Source organism: Gorilla gorilla, chromosome 14 (assembly GCF_029281585.2).
Source record: "Gorilla gorilla gorilla isolate KB3781 chromosome 14, NHGRI_mGorGor1-v2.1_pri, whole genome shotgun sequence".
NCBI classification, from domain to species: Eukaryota; Metazoa; Chordata; class Mammalia; order Primates; family Hominidae; genus Gorilla; species Gorilla gorilla.
Window position 1 is genome coordinate 41,406,364 of NC_073238.2, and position 24,693 is coordinate 41,431,056.

The 24,693-nt window shown below is 38.4% G+C and overlaps 1 protein-coding gene and 1 long non-coding RNA gene across 3 annotated transcripts in view; one reads left to right on the forward strand and one right to left on the reverse strand.

Moving 5' to 3' along the window:
* USP12 (ubiquitin specific peptidase 12) overlaps positions 1-24,693 on the reverse strand; it is a 105,937-nt gene that overhangs the window by 14,933 nt on the left and 66,311 nt on the right. The window contains exons 2-5 of one of the 2 annotated variants that reach the window (XM_031001372.3): positions 20,573-20,655; positions 14,481-14,710; positions 8,942-9,018; positions 8,741-8,824 (exon numbers count right to left, since the gene is read on the reverse strand). In XM_031001372.3, coding sequence (XP_030857232.1) covers positions 8,741-8,824; positions 8,942-9,018; positions 14,481-14,693 — 374 coding nt within the window. In that variant the 5' untranslated portion in view covers positions 14,694-14,710; positions 20,573-20,655. The remainder of the gene's footprint in view (positions 1-8,740; positions 8,825-8,941; positions 9,019-14,480; positions 14,711-20,572; positions 20,656-24,693) is intronic. The other variant, XM_031001371.3, reaches the window with a different exon arrangement.
* Positions 1-24,693, forward strand: part of LOC134756964 (uncharacterized) — a 103,645-nt gene that overhangs the window by 1,085 nt on the left and 77,867 nt on the right. The window lies entirely within an intron of this gene.

Below are 24,693 nucleotides of genomic sequence, written 5' to 3' on the forward strand. Positions count from 1 at the left end.
TTGGCTCACTGCAAGATCCAGGCTGAGGCAATTTCTCAAAATAAGACAAGAATGTCTGCCACATCAACTGGCTTTTCCTTTCACAGATTTCTCTGTAGCATGTGATGCTGTTTGACAGCATTTTATCCACAGAACTTCTTTCAAAATTGAGTCAATCCTCTCAAACCCTGACGCTGCTATCAACTAAGGTTATGTAATATTCTAAATCCTTTGTTGCCATTTCAACAATGTTCACAGCATGTTAACCAGGAGTAGATTCCATCTCAACAAACCACATTCTTTGATCAGCCATAAGAAGCAACTTCTCATTCATTCAAGTTTGATCATGAGATTGCAGCAATTCAGTCAGATCATCAGGATCCTCTTCTAATTCTTGTTCTCTTGCTGTTTCCACCACATCTACAGTGACTTCCTCCACTGAAGTTTGAATCCCTCAAAGTCATCAATGACGGTTGGAATGAACTTCTTCCAAACTGTTTTTAATGTTAATATTTTAACCTCCTCCCATGAATCACAAATATTCTAATGGCACCCAGAATGGTGAATCCTTTCCAGAGGGGTTTCAATTTACTTTGCTCAGATCCATCAGAGGAATCTCAATCTATGGCAGTTGTAGACTTAAAAAATATTAAATAATAACAATTGAAAGTCAAAATAACTCATTGATTCATGGGTTGCAGAATGGATCTTATGTTAGTTAGCAGGCATGAAAACAACATTAATCTCTTTGTGCGTCTCCATCAGAGCTCTTGGGTGATCACATGTATTGTCAATAAGCAATAATATTTTGAAAGAAATCTTTGTTTCTGAGTGATAGGTCTCAACAGTGAGCTTAAAATATTCAGTAAATTATGCTATAAACAGGTGTGCTGTCATCCAGGCTTTGTTTCTTTTCTACAGCACAGGCAGGGTAGATTCAGCGTAATTCTTAAGAACTCAAGGATTTTAGGGACGGTAAATGAATACTGGCTTCAACTTAAAAGTCACCAGCTGCATTAACCACTAACCAGAGAATCAGCCTGTCCTTTGAAGCTGGACGCTCACTTCTCTCTAGCTATGACAGTCCTAAACACCCTCTTTTTCCAATAGAAGACTGTTTCCTCTATATCGAAAATCTGTTGTTTAGTGTAGCCACCATCAGCAACTATTTTAGCTAGACAATCTAGATAACTTACTGCTGCTTCACCTTGTACTTTTATCTCATGGAGACAGCTTCTTTCCTTAAAACCTCATGAACCCACCCCTCCTAGCTTCAAAATTTTCTTCTGCAGCTTCCTTACCTCTCTCAGCCTTCATAGAATTGAAGACAGGCCCTGGTTTTAGATTAGGCTTTGGCTTAAGGGAATGTTGTGGCTAGTTTGATCTTCTAACCAGGCCACTCAAACTTCTCCATATTGGCAATAAGGCTGTTTTGCTTTCTTATCATTTGTGGGTTCACTAGAGTAGCTCTTTTAATTCTCTTCAAAAACTTTTTCTTTGCACTCCTATCTTGGCTGTTTGGTGCAAGAGGCCTAGCTTTCAGCCTATCTTGGCTTTCAACGTGCCCTATTCATTAAGCTTCATCATTTCTAGCTTTTCACTTAAAGTGAGAGACATGTAAATATTTCTTTTCACTTGAACCCTTAGAAGCCATTGTAAGCTTATTAATTGGCCTAATTTCAATATTGTTGTGTCTCAGGGAATAAAGAGGCCCGAGAGAGAGGTAGGAGGGGGAAAACGTCAGGTGGGTGGAGCAGTCAGAACGCACAACATTTAAGTTCATCATCTTTTTCTTTTTGAGACAGAGTTTCACTCTTGTTGCCCAGGCTGGAGTGCAATGGCGTGATCTCGGCTCACCACAACCTCCGCCTCCCAGGTTCAAGTGATGCTCCTGCCTCAGCCTCCCGAGTTGCTGGGATTATAGGCATGCGCCACCACGCCCAGCTAATTTTGTATTTTTAGTAGAGATGGGGTTTCACCATGTTGATCAGGCTGGTCTCGAACTCCTGACCTCAGGTGATCTGCCCACCTTGGCCTCCCAAAGTGCTGGGATTACAGGTGTGAGTCACCGCACCTGGCTAAGTTCATCATCTTAAATGGGTGCAGTTCATGGTGCTCCCAAGACAGTTACCATAGCAACATCAACGATAACTGACCATGTATCACTGTAACAATATAATAATGAAAAAGTTTGAAATAGTGCAAGAATTACCAAAAATGTGACAGAGACAGGAAATGTGCGCACATGCTGTTGGAAAAATGGCACTGATAGACTTGCTCAACACAGGGTTGCCACAAACCTTCAATCTGTAAAAACCGCAGGGTCTGCAAGGCGCTGTGAAGTGAAATGCAACGTGCTGTTCTCTAAGACCTTAGCCTCAGCCTCCCCCTTGCACCCATGCCAGCAGCCAGGGACAGGAAAACAACACCTGAAACAGCCATCAATCCTTTCTCATTACAGTTCCCCAGGGCGATCACTCTCCTCTCACCTATATGCTTTAACCTCCCATGGGATAAACGTATATGACCATTAGAGTGACATTTCCCACACTGCTATCTTTCCTGAACTGCACTATTTACAGAGTTCAATAGGCATGCTATATAAATGGAGTCTATGTGCAAGTCAATTCTGGAAAAAGCTGGATAAAGTTTCCTTTATTTTGTGAGTCTTCAGGAGCATGAATATTTAGATAAAATATTATACAGCAAATTCATTTGATCATAAAATACTAATTTTGTGGCACATCATTAACATTCCCAAAAATCATTCTTCAGTGTTCTCGGGATGAACCTTTTTGGGAGAATTTTTTTTTTTTTTTTTTTTTTTGAGATGAAGTCTCACTCTTGTCACCCAGGCTGGAGTGCAATGGCGCAATCTCGGCTCACTGCAACCTCTGCCTCCCAGGTTCAAGTGATTCTCCTGCCTCAGCCTCCCAAGTAGCTGGGATTACAGGCGCCTGCCACCATGCCTGGATAAATTTTGTATTTTTAGTAGAGACAGAGTTTCACCATGTTGGCCAGGCTGGTCTCAAACTAGGTTATACATTTTGTTATCTTTTTAACTACAAAAAAAATATGCACTTGAAGTCTGTCACTCATAAATCCATGTTTGCATACACACACACACACACACACACACACACACACACACACACATATAAATTCTTGTCTGGGTGTGGTCGCTCATGCCTGTAATCCCAGCACTTTGGGAGGCCAAGGCAGGCAGATCACAAGGTCAAAAGATTGAGACCATCCTGGCCAACATGGTGTAACCCCGTCTCTACTAAAAATACAAAAATTAGCTGGGCATGGTGGCGCACACCTGTAGTCCCAGCTACTTAGGAGGCTGAGGCAGGAGAATCGCTTGAACCCGGGAGCTGAAGGTTGCAGTGAGCCAAGATCATGCCACTGCACTCCAGCCTGGAGACACAGTGAGATGGGGGGAAAAAAAAAAAAAAAAAGAGTTCTATAGTTTTAGGTCTTAAATCCATTTTGAGCTAATTTTTTGTAGATGACATAAGGTAAGCGTTCAACTTTATTCTTTTCGTGTGGATATTCAGTTTTCCCAACACCATTTGCTGAAAACATTATCCTTTTCCCACTACGTATTCTTAGCACCCTTGATGAAGATCAGTTGCCTGTATATGTATGGTTTTATTTCTGGGTCATTTTGTTCCACTGGTCTATATATGTCTTTAGGCCAGTACCATACTGTTTTAATTACTTTAGCTTTGTAATATACTTTGAAATCAGAAGTTTAATGCCACCAGCTTTGTTCTTTTCTCTCAAGATTATTCAACTATTTAGGGTCTTCTGTGATTCCATGTGGATTTTTGGATGTTTTTTTCTATTTCTGCAGAAAATGCCATAGGAATTTTGATAGCAACTGCACTGAATCTCTAGGTTGCTTTGGCTAGTATGGACATTTTAAGAATATTAAGTCTTCCATCCATGAATACAGGATGTGTTTCTATTTATTTGTATCTTAATTTCTTTCAGTAACATCTTATAATTTTCAATATACAAGTCTTCTGCCATGTAAGTTTATTCCTAAGTATTTTATTGTTTCTAATACTATTATAAATGGAATGTTTTCTTTTTTCTTTCTTTCTTTTTTTTTGAGATGGAGTCTCGCTCTGTTGCCCAGGCTGGAGCGCAGTGGTGCCATCTCAGCTCACTGCAACCTCTGCCTCCCTGCCTCCCAGGTTCAAGCAATTCTCTTGCCTTAGCCTCCAGAGTAGCTGGGATTACAGATGTGTGCCACCACGCCTGGCTAATTTTTGTATTTTCAGTAGAGATGGGGTTTTAGCATATTGGCCAGGCTGGTCTTGAACTCCTGACCTCAGGTGATCTGCCCACCTTGGCCTCCCAAAGTGCTGGGATTACAGGCGTGAGCCACCACGTCTGGCCGTCAAATTGATTTTTGGTTTTTTACTAAGAACTATGGTCTGTATACTCAACACAAGCTTATCCTATTATTCCAAGACTGAGAACTATAAACTTTCAGAAGTGAATTCATCCAAGTAAAGGTCAAAAATATTAAATGAATTGCTCAATATCACACCATAAATTAACAGGTTGATACTAGATCCTAATGAGAAATATGTAACTTCTGTAAAGTTGTCTTTCCAGAAACTTATGCATAATTTATCCTACAAAGTGTCCAAAAATATGTGGCGAATATGTGTATATACACACAAAACTGTTCATCAAATCACTGTTTATAACAGTGTAAAAAATCTAAATTGTTGGATTTAGACAACTGGTAGATACATGGTACTATGGTATGTTCATACAAAAAAAATATACTATGCAGCAGGCGTGGTATCTAGCTCCTGTAATTCCAGCTACACCAGAGGCTGAGGCAGGAGGACTGCTTGAGGCCAGGAGATCAAGATGAGCCTAGGCGACATAGCAAGAGTCCGTCTATAAAAAATAAAATTAAATAAATTACTCAGGCAGGGTGGCACACATCTGTAGTCCCAGCTACACAGAAGGCTGAGGTAGGAGGATCATTTAAGCCCAGAAGTCTGAAGCTACAGTGAGCTAAGATCGCACCACTGGACTCCAGCCTGGGTGACAGAGAGAGATCTTTTGTCTCTTTAAAAAAATATATATATATATGCGCACATATACATATATTTTATATATATGCACATATACATACACATATATATATAATTACACACACACACAATGCAGCACCTCCTAAGAAGGATATAAAAATATTTTTTCATTAACATGGTTGCAATTTTTTAAGTGAAAAAGTTTCGAACTTGTACATAAAGTTTGATAGCATTTTAGGGACTATGTGTGTATATACATACACACTTTAAAAATCTAAGATATACACAAAAATGTTAACATTTTATAGCTTTTATAGTGATTCTCGATTTACATTTATCCGTATTTTCTAATTTAATTACAAAGAATATACATTCTTCATGTATTTTCTAATACATTAAAATTTCATGTCTTTAAAACAAAGAGCTCGATTTTACAGACAATTCTCAATTACTCACATGTGATTACTTGTATAACCATCATTCTAGGGAAAGGGTGGCTTTTGCTCACAGATGGGCCTTCCTCCATATAGTCAGTAAAGTCTGAAAGTTGTATTTCTCTTAGCTACATTTAGTCCCTGACTCTTACTTATCCAACAGTCTTAGGTACTTTCTAAGGCATTTTCAGGATGAACGTAATGCTTTAGCCCCTATCCCTCTGACTAAACTTCTTTGAGGTGCTCCCCATCATATGCACTAATGGACAGAAACAGTGAGTAATCTGTTTTGATTCCGTGGTCCATTACCAAAAACACTTTCCTTCCTAGGAGATGTCTGTGTCCAAAACAAAAATATAATCACTTAAAAATCTGAGCTCTTCCCCTCCCTTAATGAACAACTCAATTCAACTATTTGATGGGGCCAAATAACACAGACATCTGTACAGGCAGGAGAGGGGGAAGCCAAAGCAGAGGGGAAGGGGCTGTGTGTGTGTGTGTGTGTGTGTGTGTGTGTGTGACAGTGTGTGTGTGTTTATGCATGTGTGTGCATACAGGGAGCGGGGGCAGGAAGGTAGAGAGAATAAGCTGGGTTACCAAAAGGTGCACCGACCAAATAAGTAAATATAGTGGGGAAGGATGTGTGTTTGTGTGTGTGTGTGTGTGTGCACGCTCGTGTGCATGCAGGGAGCGGGGGCAGGAAGGCAGAGAGAATACGCTGGGTTACCTAAAGGTGCAATGACCAAATAAGTAAATCTAGTAAGGATAATAGCAGCCAACTGTACTGTCGGAGAAAGGAATTACAAATACTATGGTGGTGGCTACAAGATTATCACTGTGTATTCCTGGTTTTCAATACAGATAAAGAGATCAATAGACATAGAAGAGAAATAAATGCAGATGTGAAAAGTGTGTGCGTATTTATAAATACTCATCTATCCTCTCTAGCTCTGCTCATTAAGCGGGCTCAGGAACAATGACATCCCAATAGCAATGAGCACAACTGTACAAGGTCCTAGTTTATTGTTTTCCCCTAAGAGAAACCAGGGCTCCTTGGAGAAATGGCTTGTTCCAGAGTAGGGGCAAAGAAAGAGCAAAATGAGCCTGAACAGCTTGAGTCAGAAAGGAAAGAAATACTGGAGAATGATTGGGCACATCAAGAAGAGAGGAGCCAGCTTGGAGGAACTCCTCCTGGCCAGACTGGAGATAATGTGAGCATGGAAGTAAGAATGCTAATGGATAACAATCCACTGAATAAAACAGGAACCTTTGGGTCCACTGTAAGATTTTAAAAGTGAATAAAATGAAAGTTCAATGAAGAATGAAATATTTACAATCTCAAAATACTTCCACATAAAATACTTCTAAATTACAATGAGAAAAAGTAAAGTAAGTGAAGAACTCTGTAAAACATCTGGGGAACATTCACTCAAATGTTCAATAACAGCCAAGAACAGTAATGGGAGGTTCAGAAAAGGATTCACATGGCCTCAAACTATCCTTAGAAAGGCCTGCTTGCGGCCGGGCGCAGTGGCTCACGCCTGTAATCCCAGCACTTTGGGAGGCCGAGGCAGGCGGATCACGATGTCAGGAGATCAAGACCATCCTAACACAGTGAAACCCCGTCTCTACTAAAAATACAAAAAATTAGCCGGGCGTGGTGGCGGGCGCCTGTAGTCCCAGCTACTCGGGAGGCTGAGGGAGGAGAATGGCGTGAATCCGGCGGGGTGGAGCTTGCAGTGAGCCGAGATCGCACCACTGCACTCCAGCCTGGGCGACAGAGCAAGACTCCGTCTCAAAAAAAAAAAAAAAAAAAAAAATGGCGTGCTTCATTGGATGGTCCTTTTTAGCATCTGGAAACTTGGATTTTGGACATGTTCCCACCATTCGCCAAATAATAAGTGTCTCGCTGTGCCTAAATTGTTTGAACAAATAAGACAGTTTATGCTGAACTCCTGCTTTCTTTCTGGGAGTCTGGAATTTGGGGGCATGGTAGGCAGAGGGTACCTACATGACTAGCCCCAAATAAAAACACAGGGCACTCAGTCTGTAATGAGCTTCCTGTGTTGTCACAATTCAATGTGGGAAGAATTAATAGTCTTTTGTGACTCCACTGGGGCACTGACTTCTGGCTGCTTGCCTGGCTTTCTCTTTGCTGACTGTGTTTTGTATCCCGTCCCTGTAATAAATCTTAGCTGTGAGCACGCTTGGATGTTGAGCACTGTGAATCCTTCTAGGAAATCACCTGTCCTAGAAGTGATCTTGGGGATACTCCAACACATGGCACAAATCAAGTCACATATGCTACTTAACAGGACATGATGAGAAAAACACTGTAAGATTCCTGTCCAAGAGACATAACCTGAATCTAATCACAGGAAAACGAGACAAACTCCAATGAGGGACATTCTACAAAATAACTAACTTATGATTATCAAAAGTCAAGTATCATTAATGTCAAGAAAGGACTGAGAATCTTTTCCAAATTGAAAAAGACTAAAGAGACCGAATGCTAAATGTAATGTGGGATTCTGGACAGAATCCTTCTTCTATAAAGGACATTACCAGTACATCCTGTGATACCAAAATAAGGTTTGCAGTAACAGTAGCATGTCAATGTTACTTTCTGGATTTGGATGGATGTGCACACATAGGAAAACGTCCCTGTTGCTGGGAAATACCTATTAAAGTGCCAGGGGCCATGAGGTACATATCAGTAACTTATTTTCAAATGGTTTAGGGTAAAAAAGCTTTCTTGGTCTATTCATGCAACTTTTCTGAGTTTGAGACTGTTTCAAAATAAGAAGTAACGATGATGATGATGTTTATTATTCCATTTATTGATACCAAACCAGTCTTACAATAACATGCTAAGAGAATGTACAACATCCTATGTAGGAAAAGCAGAAACTGGGGGTGTGGGGGATGGGCAATGGGGAGTGCTATCTCCCTCAACCCTCTTCACCAAGAAAAAAGTTTACATCATCAGGAAAGCCTCAAAGCCAAATATTTTAACTGTACTGGTTTATGATGATTAAATAATCGCTTGACATAGGAAATCACTTCAGGGTACACAGTTTTTGTAAAAGAAACATTGAGTAGAATATCATTTACCTAGTAATACTTAATGAACATTAACTGTTAGTGATAGAATTAAGAATTTTTACTCAATGTAAATTTTCCCAGATTGTTTTTCTAAGCCCACCTAAAACATCAATTACAAAAAAAAAACACTTAAAAATCCATAAAGCACTAAATTACCGTTTGTGTGCTTCCTGTTTGCTGCGACACTCTTCACAGTAATACTTGTATTCACTGCACAGAGTTTCTGTGTTGCTGAAACCCCTGTGTGAAATTCAAAACAAATTTATTTTGTAGATACCAGGAAATCATGTATCCATTAAAAAATATTCCAGACTAAAAATAATTATTAAATTTCAAACTAAATAATTCTACATATACCTTAAGCAGTGAGTAATTGATGTATTTTGTTCCACGTCAACAGAAAGGTCTAAAAAATCTTCATCTTTGCTGCTTATCTGTAAAAACAGTGAATTGTCTTTGATTTTTTCAAATACTAGTAAACCACAGTTCCCAATTAACAGAATTAAATGCATTCTATTATTATCAGTAAGTAAACAATTCTTTTCCCTCAAGTTCAAAAGAAAACTACTTAATTTGGATTATCCAAAAGGACACTGAATAAATAACCCCTACCAGATGTATAAATAAAACACCAAAGTACACTTTTGACTGACTCTCACTGGCAAAGGCTAGTATGATGTGAGAGTTCATGACCTTCCAAAGTCTTTGTGTTATTTTAAAGCATGAAATAAACTGTACCATATACACTGATTCTTAAAAAAACATAGGTCAAGACTGAATAAAAATGCTTCACACAGGACAGGATATCTGTCATTAAATTTTTTAATTGTCATTAAAAAAAATTTAGCCCAAAATGTTAAATTACATTCTTCATTTGTGACTGACTTTATTTCTCCTAAAAATTTAATATAAAGTTTTGTTTGATTTACAGGTAAATAATCTTATAAAGTTATCACTTGCTCATGTGAACTGGAATAGGACAGAACTTTAGACATAAATCTTCCTAGCTATTTCTTTCAGCAAGTCCATCCTGAAGGTACGTGTGCAACAGGAGATACGTCTGACTCAGCAACCTGTGCCTCTCCACTCAGTTAAGCAAACGCTTTCCCATTTTAATACTACATCAAGATTATTATTAGCACATAGAGTTGTTCACAGAACAACTCAGTAAGTTGTCATACAACATGTGACTGTACAAAGTATATATTTATGCAAATATAAGTAAACCAAGGTACTGTGCATAGCGTATTTTATAGACAGTTGAAGGGAGTTCCAATGGTGATTTTGACTTTCCCTGACTTCAACATTAAGCTAACCATAGGACCGAAACCCCTTCTCTAAGATGCCATTCCACTGTACGATGGAAGATACAGCAACACTACAAGATAACTGACCTGAGTCTCAAAAAGTCCGGTGAAAAAGAAGGGGGAACACAGACAACTCAGAGAGAAAAAAAGAGGACATGATATGTTTAAGGAAAACACATCAATTTTGTAGAAAAGTGGGTAGGGTGACAAGAGATAGTATGGCAGAGGTAGGCTAAAGCCAGATCAGGCCGGAATTTACATGTAAGCTACAGAGAAGTAACAGTTACACAGTCTGGTGTTTCTCAAAATAAATTTTGTATTCCTCAAAATGAAGTCCTCAGACACTGCCTCAAGGGTCTTCATTTGAAATGTTCCTTTTATGATCATGCAAAAACCTAGACACAAGGATGCTCTAGATCACCTGGGTGCATGAGTTACTACATTTATATTTGCAATTGAGTTGGTGCCAAGTGGTCACCAAGTAGGGCAGTATTCCACTTTTCAAAGTGGTTGTAAAGACATCTGGCTGCTATTGGACTAATATGTCCTAATGTCATGTCATGCACAATACGGGGAGATCCCAGTCTAAAACTCAGGGAAGAAGTCTAGGGTGGAGATCTGGAATTCAGACTCATCAGCACATGTGATAATAAAATGGAACATGATCATGATCCTCCCAATTCAGAGTGAGAAGCAACTGACAATGAAACCCTGGGGAACACCCACATTTAAAGAATGGAAAAAGAGAAGCCAAGGAATGAGACTGAAAAGGAACCCTCATAGAGAACACCAGAAAAGGGTGTTATAGACACCAGCTTCCTACCACCTGAGACATTACCAATTGCATTTCTAAAATACAAGCATGAGCTCCTCCAGGAAGCTGGTCCTTTACCTATCCAAATCCTCCCCACTCCCACCTGGATTAGGTCTACTATTCTCTGGCTGGCATGGCATCCTGTGCATACACATACGATAACACACTGTACTGGAACTGCCTGAACACTGGTTTGCCAGTCTTCATTACCACAGGAGTATCTTGTGATCAGAAGCTTATGTCTTATTCATCTTCTACCATCTTCTACCTGGCATAGTTGGTGCTTAGCACCCCCCAAAATGAATACTTAAACATAAATCTAACAAAACACGCATGGTATTGATATGAGGAAGAACTACCAAACTCCAATGAAAGATAGCAAAAAAAGTGGTAAATAAGGGGAGACAGTGCATGTACTTGGATAAGAAGACTCAACTTTGTCAAGATATCATTTTTTTCCCCAACTTCATCTATAGGTTCAGCAAAATCCTTATCAAAATCCCAGCAAGTTATTTTGTGGATATCGACAAACTTGATTCTAAAGTTTACATGGAGAGGCAAAAGACCCAGAACAGCCAACAAAATATTGAAGAAGAACAAAGTCAGAGGACTGAGACTACCTGACTTTAAGACTTACTCTAAAGCTACGGTAATCGAGACAGTGTGGTAGTGAGGAAAGAACAGATATACGGACCAACAGGACAGAAGAGAGTGACCAGAAATACACTCACACAAATAAGAGTCAACTCATCTTTGACAAAGGAGCAAAGGCAATTCAATCGAGAAAGAATTTCTTTTCCACAAATGATGCTGGAGCAGATGGACATCCACATGCAAAAAAATTAACCCAGAATAAACTTTCTAATACCTTATACAGAAATTAACTCAAAAAGGATCATAGACTTAAATATAAAATGAAAAACTATATAACTCCTAGATAACATAGGATAAATTCTAAGGGACCTTTAGTTTATTGATGACTTTTTAGATACAACACCAAAAGTATAATGCATGAAAGAAAAAGTTGGACTTTATTAAAATTAAAAACTGATAATTAAAACATTAAAAACTTCTGCTCTGCCAGCCAGGCCCGGTGGCTCACGCCTGTAATTCCAGCACTTTGGGAGGCCAAGGTGGGTGGATCACTTGAGGTCGGGAGTTCAAGACCAGCCTGGCCAACATGGAGAAACCCCGTCTCTATTAAAATTACAAAATCAGCCGGGCGTGGTGACGCATGCCTGTAATCCCAGCTACTAGGGAGGCTGACACAAGAGAATCACTTGAACCCGGGAGGCAGAGGTTGCGGTGAGCCACTGCGCTCCAGCCTGGGCAACAAGAGCAAAACTCCATCTCAAAAAGAAAACTTCCACTCTGCCAAAAACAGTGTTAAAAGAATGAAAAACAAGTCACGGACTGGGAGAAAATATTTGCCAAAGACCCACCTGATTATGAACTAGTATCCAAAATTAGACCCGAAACAAAAACCCACTTAAAATTCGACAATATGCAAAGAAAAACAGCCTGATTAAAAAATGGACAAAAGATCTGGACACATCACTAAAGAGATATAGATGACAAATAAGCAGACAAAAAGATGATCAACATCATATGTCATTAGGGCCTTGCAAATTAACATGAGATAACACTACAACACTTATTAGAATGGCCAAAATCCAACTGACAACACCAAATGTCAGCAAGGATGTGGAGAAACAAGAACTCTCATTCACTGCTGGTAAGAAGGAAAAATGGTACAGCCACTGTGGAAGACAGAATGTTGGTTTCTTATCAAACTAAGTATACTCTTACCATACAATCCAGTGATCCTGCTCCTTGATATTTACACAAAGGAAGTAAAAACTCACATCCACACAAAAACCTGCACACAAATGTTTATAGCAGCTTTATTCATAATTGGCAAAACTTGGAAGCAACCAAGACGTCCTTCAGTAAGTGAATGAACTTTAAAAACTGCAGCACATCCATACAGTGGAAATGTTGCTCAGCCAAAAATAAACGAAATAAGATATCAAGCCTTAAAAAGACATGGAAGAACCTTAAATGCATATTGCTAAGTGGAAGAAGCTAATCCAAACAGGCTGCATACTATATGATTTCAACTACACAATATTCTGGAAAAGGCAAAACTATGGAGACTTTACAGGACTCTTAGCTTTCTTGCTTGTGGACCCTCTTTTCCAATGTTATTAAAAACTAGCAGCGCAACTGTCACAGTAAAGATGAGATCAGGCAAAATCATAAATGCATGCTAAATCTTGGGTGAGATTTTGATGAGGAGGGAGGTATTTGTGTCTCCCCACAGACTGCCTACTAATTGCAAGGGGATTTAAAAAAAAAAAAAAAAAAAGTCATCATAAAGTGGAGAAACTGACCCAGCACAGTGGATCATGTCTGTAATCCCAACACTCTGGGAGGCTGAGGCAGGTGGGTTACTTGAGGGCAGGAGTTCAAGACCAGCCTGGGTAACACAGCAAGACTCTGTCTCAAAAAAGTTTAAAAACTAGCTGGGGGTGATGGCATGCACTGTAGTCCTAGTTACTCAGAAGGCTGAGGCAGGAGGATCACTTGAGCCCAGGAGTCTTGGGGCTATAATGATCTATAACAGTGTCACTGCACTAAAGCCTGGGCAACAGAGCAAGAACCTGTCTCCAAATAAATAAATCAAATGGAGAAACACCACCACCTTGACTGGGTGATCAAAAATTAATTTCACCAATGAGAGGCAGATGGATATTGTGTGCCTACAGACGTGATGCCCCGAGAAAAACACAACATGAATGATATATTATTATTAGCCATGAATGCATAACCTGCATCTAGTTAGGAAGAAACATCAGAGAAACTAAATATGAGAACATCTGATTTTAAAAAGGTGAGGGAGGCATATTCTCAAAAAAAAAAAAAAAAGACCATGTAAATGTTTCAGGTTAAAGAAGGCTAAAGAAACAACTAAATGCAATGTCCCCCTCTAAATTGGATTCTGTACTGAATAGGGAAAATGCTATAAAGAACATGACTGGCTGGGCATAATGGCTCACACCTGTAATTCCAGAACTTTGAGAGGCCAAGGTGGAAAGACTGCTTGAGCCCAGGAGTTCAAGACCAGCCTGAGCAACACAGTAAGACCCCTGTCTCTACAAAAAATAAAAATTTAAAACTTAGCTGGGTGTGTTGGCACGTGCTCGTGGTCCTTGCTACTTATGAGGCTTAGATGGAAGGATTGCTTGAGCCCAGGAAGTCGAGGCTACAGTGAGCTGAGATTGGGCCACTGTGCTCCAGCCTGGGTGTAACAATTTTCAAGCTTCATCTTTACAAAGTGTCCAGCAAGTGGGATTTTTTTCCCCTCCTTGAGGGTACACTGTATGCTTTAGTTTTTATCCCAACAATGGATACTAAAGGTAATCGTAGAAAAAGGAAAAACAAATTAATATGCCTCCCTGATCTGTATGATCCTATGAGATTATGTCATAAGACATAATTTCCACAACATGGTTCTATGGCCTCCTAAACTGAAAGAAAATCAAACAGTTCAAGCTACAGTAAGTATCTTTCTATCACCTCAGGTATTCATTGTCAATAAGCAACATTACATTAAGAATACAGACAGATTCCTTTTAACTGAAAAATACATCTTTAACTCCTATACCTAAGAATTACAACTTTCAAGCTCATCTTCCATTCTGTCTTTCTCAAAGAACAACCTTTAACATAGTAATTCAATTTTTCTCTATACAAAATTGTATGATATACTTACAGTTTCACAAGTAAGACATCTGGTTTCATTAGTTAATGTTCCCTGAAAAATCTCATGAACCCACGTTGGGTCTGGTGTGCTGTTATTATTTTCATTATCAATATTACCATTAGGTAAGCGACCATTTTGTTTTTCCTGCTTTCTCTCTTCTTGTAAAATATCAGCAATTGTATTTAGTAGGTAATTTAAGAATTCATGGGCATCTTGTTGCATGTAGTTGTCAAAAAGCTCTGAAAATAAAAACATATTAGAGAATTATTTCAGAATTCATAACTTCATAAAAAACCAATTTATAAAAGAATATCTAGTATTGGATCAGAACTAAAATATAAATGCACAATGTTTTTGTAATGTATAACAAATAACTTTCACATCTAAAACTTTTATCTGTATTTGGGGAAAATGTAAAATTAATTAAAATCTTGTTTAAAAATACTACTAATTGATCCTGAGAAAAGGGCAAAACCTATCCTTATATATTAGCATAACAGATACTGAGAATTTAAGAAGAAATTGCTTATTAGCTTACCTGACTTATTATTCCACAAATATTTCAACTTGGCAAGCTTTAAAGCAGAAGTTGGACAACCATTTGCCAATGCCAAGCCAACTGCTTCAGACCCACAAAGTTCATCAAAAATAAATTACTGAACCATACATCCCAGGGATTCTGATTTAGTTGATAAGGGGTAAGGCCAGAACGTGGGGCTTTTCAAAGCTCCTCCAACTAACTCTGATGTAGAGTCAGGTTTAAGAATCATGTTATCAAGAATTATCTATATAATCCAGATAATCTCAAGTCCCTTCCAAATGTGAGACTTTATAATTCCACAAAATGTTTCCTGCAGTTACACAAATGAGTAAATATAATTGAAATATTGGTGGTGCTAACATCAAGCGTGCTTTGCCCTGTGCTTGGCAATATACAACTCTACCATAGAACAGTAAGGACTTTAGAGGAAGTATCTCATTTGATCCCCAACAACCATGTAATATTGTTATTAACTTTATTTGTAAACATGAAAATGGGACGAGAGAGAGTACAGTCACACTGCCAAGAAATGGCAGAGCCAGGATTCAAACTGGGCAGCCTGACTCCACCATGCCACACACAAAGTAACGCCCAGTATGAACCCACACACAAGAACATACATGAATTGGTCAATAAAATGCATTGAGAAAAATTATCTATTTAGGACATTTTATTTTTAGATCCTCAATGTACATTTAGTAAGTTCCAGAAAGATTTTACATTTTAAAAATGAATGCATACAAATTTAGAAAAAAATTTAGGGAAAGTCTAAGACAAAAGGAATTAACAATTGCATTTTAGAAGAGATACAGATATGACTACATAAAATTAAGTTCTATGTATTAGAAATCTTTAAAAAAGTTTTAAAAAAAGTGAAACCTGAAAATTATTAACATTTTCAACATATAAAAGCAAATCTCATATAAAAGAAAACCAAAGTGGGCAATCTTATAAATGGCAATCAATTTATAAGAAAAAAACAATCAAAAGGCTAAGAAACATGAGAAAATGTTCAATCCCATGGTAAGTTTAAAAAAAAAAAAAAAAAAGCAGGCCAAGCGCAGTGGCTCATGCCTATAATCCAGCACTCTGGGAGGCCAAGGCAGGTGGATCACCTGAGGTAAAGAGTTTGAGACCAGCCTGGCCAACATGGTGAAAGTCTGTCTCTACTAAATACAAAAAATTCACTGGGCATGGTGGCACACGCCTGTAATCCCAGCTACTTGGGAAGCTAAGGCAGAAGAATCGCTTGAACCCGGGAGGTAGAGGTTGCAGTGAGCCGAGATTGCGCCATTGCACTCCAGCCCGGGCAACAAGAGCAAAACTCCATCTCAAAAACAACAACAACAAAACAGAATACCATCTTTCTTTGCAAAGTTATTGTAAAAACAGAAAGGGAATGAGTGAAGCTTTTTATGGGGGTCGGGGGGCACAGCTGCTAGAGCAAGGCTGTCTGGGTTGGTGCTATGGTTCTACTTCTAACTGCACGTGTGGCATAGGCAACTTATTCAAGCTCCCTGTTCCATAATTCCTCATCTGAAAAAATAGGTATAGCAGTACCTATACCTCACAAGGCTGGTAGGAAGATTAAAAGTGCTTAGAATACAACAATAGGTTTTGTATTCTGTTCAACAACAACCACAGTAACAATATTGGCAATATCACTACATGTTGAATATCCTTTATCTAAAATGCTTGGGACCAGCAGTGGTTGGGACTTCAGACTGCTTCAGATTTGAGAATATTTTCATACACATAATGAGATATTTTGGGGATGTGACTCAAATCTAAACATGAAATTCATTTGTTTCATATACACCTTATAGCCTGGAGGTAACTTTATATAGTACTTTTTTTTTTTTTTTTGAGATGGAGTTTTGCTCTTGTTGCCCAGGATGGAGTGCAACTTCATATAGTATTTTTAAAAACTTTGTGCAGGGAACTAAATTTGTGTACACTGAACCATGAGAAAGTAAAGTTGTTACTACCTCAGCCACCCATGTGGCATCATGCAGCTCAAAAAGTTTCAGATTTCTGGATTACGGATGCTCAACCTATATAATTGTTGTTGCTACTGAACAGAATACAAAACACATCAAAGACTGACTATGTAAAAATTATGAACTTCTGTATGGCAAAGTCAACATAAATGAAGACAAGTGACAAACAAGGATAATTATTTGCATATTAATATCCACACTATGTAAAGGTTTAATATACAGAATATTAAAAAAAAAACAACCCTTTACGAAACAAGAAAAAGAAATTTTTTAAACTGGCAAAGGAAAATGGCCAATTCAGAGTAGAAATACAAATGCCTAAATAATACATGACAAGGGACTGGGAAATAACAATTAAAACAATGACAAAATATCATTTTGCCCATCACTTTGGCAAAATAAAAATTGACTTAGTTTCCATCCAGTGTTAGCTTGAGTATGGAGAAATGGACATTCTCAACTGTTGCTGCTGGGAGTATAAACTGGCATGGCACGTTGTAAAGGCAATTTTGGTAACAGATTTAAAATAATGCAACCTAGTTCTCCCAGGTATCGATGCCAGGTAAGTATCTGTGCATGTACCAAAACAAGCATAAATACGGCTGCTTATTTATAACAGCAGAAGTCTGAAAATATCCTAAATGTTTATCAACAGGAGAATGATTTATTTAAATTATGCTATAATTTTGTTAGGGAATGCTGGGCAATGGTTAAAATGGAATTGAATTAACATGGCAAAACTTCCAAAACAGAAAGTGAAACAAGGATGCTGAACACATGTGGATCCCACTCATGAAAAACAAACAACCGGCTGGGAGCAGTGGCTCATGTCTGTAATCCCAGCACTTTGTGAGTCTGAGGCGGGCAGATCACCTGAGGTCAGGAGTTCGAGACCAGCCTGACCAACATGGTGAAACCCCATCTCCACTAAAAATACAAAAATTAGCCAGGCATGATGGCGGGCGCCCATAATCCCAGCTACTCGGGAAGCTGAGGCACAAAAATCACTTGAGCCCAGGAAGCGGAGGTTGCAGTGAGCCAAGATCGCACCACTGCACTATAGCCTGGGTGACAGAGTGAGACTCTGTCTCGCAAAAAAAAAAAAAAAAAAAAGAAAAAGAAAAAAAGAAAAAGAAACCACCACTGTAAAGTTCCCATAAAATGTAACTGTGGCTTCCTATTTGGACATATATATTTAAATGCACAGAAAAGGGTTTTTGGTAGGATCAAGGTATTTCAAAGGAAGACGAGATTGAGGAGCTGGGGAGGAAGCAGAGAGCACTCAGGGAAACTTCTAGGTTTTTTTGGTACTGAAATGTTATTGTAAGAATGTATGCATGTATTATTTGCATGCTTAAAAATAACATAGAGCTTTCCATACAAAAAGTCCACTTCCTCGCTCCCTGTCACTGCCTGTTACACATTCCTTTTTTTTTTTTAAGAGATGGGGGTCTCACTATGTTGTCCAGGCTGATCTTGAACTCCTAGGCTCAAGCAATCTGCCTGTCTGTTGCATATTCTTCATATACAATTACTGCCCAAACCCTTTCAATTTTTAAAGTTCATTTCCTGCATGTCTAGTCTATTCCATTTCCATTTAAATCTACCTAGTTCAAGTCAGCTCCCTTCACTTAACCCACTAAGTCTCCTTTCCTTCAGTTTCACACTGCAAATAGACAAGTTTAATTTACAGACCCTGAATCTTTCTCCCTAGGAATTTTCCCTGATACCTCTTGCATTACATGGTAAAATTCACAATAATTTTTTTCACGTTCATTATTTAGTTATTTTCATATATCCAAATCCATTCCACAAATTTGGGTCTCAAATCAAATACAATAATATTAAGAATGCAACTGAAGCCACAGTTCACTTCTCTGCTGTAAGTTTAGCCTGAGGGACCCATTAGGCTTTAGCAAAATCCCCACGTTATGTTTAAAAACAATAAAAGTCATGAGTTCTAAGAGCTCCGTACTAGCCTACATGGACTTAACAACTAATCTTGAATTTGGTACACTGTGTGTGGGTTTTTGTCCACAAGAGATAGTAGATCTAAAGCACTAAACCCTAACACCATTCCCCTCTCCCCGCTCAGAGCAGAAGTCTATGCAACCTCTCTCAACACTGAGACAGCCTGCAACTCAAAAATCTTCTCAGCAGTCCACTCCATCCCTCCAAGGCCGGGCCAAGTCATGCATAGAACCTTGCGTGGTTCCACCAATTGGAAAAGTCTAGAACACAGCTGAGCTAACTGAAGCAAATTATCTAACCTTGCCCTTCAACGCAATAATCCTCCGTCCCTGAAAATAATAACCATTTCCCCTCTCAACCTCAATCTCCTATCCTCTACTACTCTCATTTGCTTATTGTATCTTATTTCCTTTCTCATCCTTGGGATTTTCTTTGTTCCCAACCCTTTCTAAGTTGCTCCTTCTAGGTCCTCCATTCTGTTCTAAACAAACTCCCTCGCCTTATCAACCTTTGGCATTTTCTAGTTTCCTACTGCTACTTGCTCTCAATCACAAAAGTGCCCAAGATACAGCCATACTATGACCCACAACCCTCCTCTCTCTGAGGTCATCTCCCTCCTCCTCATCCACTGATGGCCTGATTCACAGCTTCTCTCTCCCCTTTGCCTCCTGCACCAACCTTGACATGTCAGTGTCTAGGTAGCTTCCTGATGTGCATGCACCTCAATCCCTTACAATTCAAGAACCTTTATCTCTTACTCACCCACCCATTTCCGGGTCACAAATCTGGAACCACCCACCTCAAACACGTCCACTAAGACAAGGAGTGGAAGATAATTATGCTAAAGTTGAGTTGAGGGGCTGAAGAAAAGGTGGAAACCAACTGGAAAAGTCCTAGAGGAATCTAAAAAGAAGAATAATCAGGGAGAACTAGTAAAAAGATTTTATAAACACTGCTGAGGACCTAGTTAAGGTTAGAGATGAATAATTCCCTACAGTGGCTAACTACATATTGGTTTGATGCCACAATCTGAAGTAGCCTAATTTCTCCCTGTTGAAAAGAATTTTAGCATATACATGTTTTTCAAAATAATTACTTTTTAAGCAAAAATGTGCAAATGTTTTTGCTTTTTAAAAATGTACATCTTTTTCTGGATGCTCTTTTAACACAGAGCAATGATTTCATATTCACAAAAATACCTCCAATGACTTGAATGCCCTGGAAATGAGATGCAAAGTAAACCAAAAAATCTTTAAACTTTTGTTGAAATATTTCTAAGATTATTTATAGTCCATTTTCCTTAGAGTATACTGAATACGCCAGAATTTTGCTGTATGTGAAAGCAGCCATTATAGTTTTAAAAGCGTCAACCAGGACTGTATAAACATCAAAATAACACTGATAAATGACCTCAGGACAATCCCTGTGAACTGTATTATATTTAATTTTTAAAACCCTGGTTTTCTTATGGTTTGCTTTCTTCTTTGCTAAGTAGCATAATGGGAAAGGTGGACTTCAAACTTGCTTTGGAAGTTAAACAATTTCATTCATTCATTCACTCATTCAATAAATATTTAGTAAGCACCTACTATGTGCCAGGAACTGGATTATGTGCTGGGAATACAATGGTGAGCAAAAACAAATGGGTTCCCTCCGTCATGGAACTGACAGTCTAGTGGGAGAGACAGACAATTTCATTATTAAATAAATGTATGATTATAAACTACTATAGTCCTGATATAGCTGCAACAATAATGCAAAAAAAATGAAAAACACTGCTTAAAAATAGGTTATGTTCTCCTCATAATTCAGAAATAGCTATAAGCTCTCATTACACAAAATACCATTTATGCTCTTTTGGAGAAAAAGAATTGTTTGAAATAAACATATTATTTACTCAAATATATTTAACAGGTATTATTTGTGAACAACTAAAATTTCCTCACTTGAGGGAGACCAAGACTTAAATTTATCTGTTTTTGTATCTCTCCACGGCACATGAAACGCTGCTATGTCCATGCAGGTTCCTTAAGAACAAGGACCCTTTCTATCTCATCCCTAGGACTGACAACAGTGTCTGCCACATAATGAGATGTATTTCCCATTTTTTAATGAATGAATGAATGAATGAATGAATGGATGGATGGATGGACAATAGGGACTGAAACAACTAAGATGATGACAGAAAAGTAGATCTGCCCCCAAACAATAACTGAAATGACTGACACTGCTAAGGTTCAGTGAGTCAGAGCACACAGCTACAGATGCCAGCTTATGTGGCCCTCAGGCCCACCTAAAATGATCCCAAACAGTCCAGTTGAGGGTCAACTCTAGCTAACACAATCAGATCACCAACCTATGTTGTATTTCTTCCAAAATAACAGATCACCCACAGGCAGTACCTGTAAAGAGAGGACTCCATTTCCTACCTGGGTACTGCAACAGCCTCCAGGCTGGTCTCCCACCTCTACTCTCATGCTGCCCAGGCCCACCCAGCAGCCAAAGGGTCTTCTCAAACAAATCAGAACGTATCACCCACCTGCTCAGAACCCTCTCGTGGTTTCCCGTGGCTTTCCAAATAAAACCCAAGCTTTAGGCCCCTGTTCTTCTGACTTTATCTTCATCTTATTCCACTCTTGCCATGCTAATTTTCTTGCCATCCTTCAAGCACTCAGGCAACCTGCACTTTCTTCCTACTGATGGTAACATTTTTGCCTCAGATCTTCAAATGATGTCTTCAAATTTCTGATCTAACATTACCTAATCAGGGACATTTCCCAATGACTGACATATGAACTAGCAACTCCCTCATCCTCTGTCCCCTTTCCCAGTCTTCTTTTTTTCGTGACAGTGACACATTACATCACACAATTGATGGCTGTCCGCTTCCCCACGAGGGTGTCAGGTACCTGAAGGCATATTTCTCTATCATCAGTTCCTAAACAGTGTCTGGCACACAACAGGAAATATATCTATCATAATCAGTCTACTCAAACACTCAGCTAGCATCCATCCCATCAGCAGGTAACACGCATGGAGCCAGTGTTGCTGTACTCTATGCAGGAGCACTGTGCAACAGTCCTCTTATGCTATGATTAGGTAACATGAGTTAAAACTGTAAAAACAAAAATTCATTAATAAATAGAAATTAAAATCGGTTCTTTCCAGGAACATCAAAAAGATTAGTAACATAAAGCAATGGTGGTTAAAACAATATGGGGCTAATATCTATTGAGAATAAAATTTTTAACACAGTATGGCAGGAAATTAATTTAATAAGAACCATCTACCAGTGAAAGTCAGTGGAAATACTGAAATGAGTAACATACTTTCCAAAGATTTAAAACAAACAAAATCTCAGAAGGAAAGATATGCAATGAATAATATATTAAATCCTCTCTGATTTGTATATTCTTCTCTACACAATTCTCAAGGGAAAATTCAAAAGCCAAAAATATATTTCAAAACATATTTGCAAATGTCAGCAACATCAAATAATAAAAATGCTTTTCTATTAAAAAAATGGCTTTTCTATTAAGCATTATTTCTGAAGTTTAGAAAAATGAAGCAAAACTTATGAGAAGATGGGCTTAGAATATTTATTCTAGAATCAGTCTCTTTCAAAGAAGTATTTAAGAACTCTATTGTGTTACCAATTCAATCTGCCTAAATACAAAAAGAATTAGTAACTATTGAACTATCAAAAAATAAATAAATAATAATAATAATAATAAGGCCAGACACAGTGGCTCATGCCTGTAATCCAACACTTTGGGAGACTGAGGGGGGTCATTTGAGGCCAGGAGTTCAAGACCAGTCTGGGCAACATAATGAGACCCCATCTCTACCAAAAAAAAAAAAAAAGAGAGAGACAGAGAGAGACAGAGAGAGAAAGAGATGAAAAAAGAAAAAAAGCCCATTTGGAAAAAATAACGAACACTGTAAAAATACCCCAGGTTTGACAAACAAACATATAAAGCCATAAGTATGTAACTGTATTTTACCTCTGTTCAACATGAGGGTCAACCTAACTAAGATAACATCATTGTATAAAGAGCCCATGTGATAGGTTAATAAGGCCAAGAGAAATGTACTATTAAATGAAAAGGGAAATAATGTATGCTCTGTATGAGCTGCATACTTCTGAACTTTTTTTTTTTAGAGACAGGGTCTTGCTCTGTTACCCAAGCTGGAGAGTGGCGCAATCAGGACTCACTGCAGCTTCAACCTCCTGGGCTCAAGTGATCCTGCCACCTCAGCCTTCCAAGTAGCTGGGACTACAGATGTGCACCACCACATGCGATTAATTTTTAAAATTTTTTGTGAGACAAGGTCTTGCTTTGCTGCTGAGGCTAGTCTCAAACTCTTGGGCTCAAGCAGTCCTCCTACCTTGGCCTCCCAAAGTGCTGGGATTATAGGTGTGAGCCACTGTGTCCAGTCACTGAACATTTTTAAAATACTAATAAAGTCACTGAGAAAGGGTGCCATGTTCAATTACCAAATACATAAATTTTTCACAAGGACAAAACTTTTAAAGTTTTGTACAGACACACACAAAAAGACTGAGAAGACTTAACTGCTCAATCCACATTTGAGCATTAAGGTTATATTTGATTTTCTAAAAAAACAAGATAAACAGATCTATAATCTAATAAAGTACATATGTTTAGCTTTCATTAGGGGAAACAAGATGTATTTTTATGAGCAATTAATCAATTATTCTACATGTGTATGTGGGGAAAATGAACAAATCTTCAACAAATGTATCAAATTCAAGAATAATAGCCTATAGCCTATTTCTGGGTCATCTTATATTTCAGGGAACTAGATATGATCCAGGCTTACCTCAATTCACTGTGTACAGTGTCAACTGACTAATTTAAAGGCGGGATTACGCATTAGGGTATTTAATAATCCATCTTAAAGACTTCCCAAATCCTGCTTGTGAGCGTCTACTTAATAGGTAACAAATCAACTAAAAATGCCATTCAATTTTGTTTCTACAATGATTAAAATGCCTACATTAAACAAAAGCCAGAATTCTACATGTTATCTAAATTCCATTTGAATTTTTGAGGCAGTGTCCCACATTAGATAGAACACTGGGCTCTCATATCAGGGAGAAGTAAGTTTGTATACCAGCTCCACCACTTACTAACTCTGTGGGACCTTGGACGAATTAACCTCTCTGAGCCTCAGTTATTTCATAGGGTGATAATGCCCAACTTATTGGCATGTGAAAATTAAATGAACAATATTTCAAAAAAGAAAAGGGAGGTGGGGCTTACTCAGTAACTATTTTAAAAAGGGGTTGGGGGATTAAAACTTATCTACCCTAAGCCAAAAGGTCTTTTCTAGCTCCTTCCCCGGAGTGTGGCTCCTGGCAAGCCTTTTTTAGGTTTTGATTTTTCATGGCTAAAATGGGGGAAATGACATGCTCTCTATCTAAGGCTACTGCAAGGATCCAATGAGTTAACACACATGAAAGCATTATGAAAACAAATGCATAAGCATGCAAAAAAAAAGAAACAAAAACCCTTCATTCTTGACAGAAAAGCCAAGCAAGCAAAAAGAGAAACTGTGATTTCTCATTTGCTGCCACACAGAAATTTATCACTGTATAACGCAATGCAAACATTAACCGTATCTTGTATTAATTACTGTAAGACTATCTCCTTCACTAAACGAGTGCCTCTTTGAAGAAAGGCGT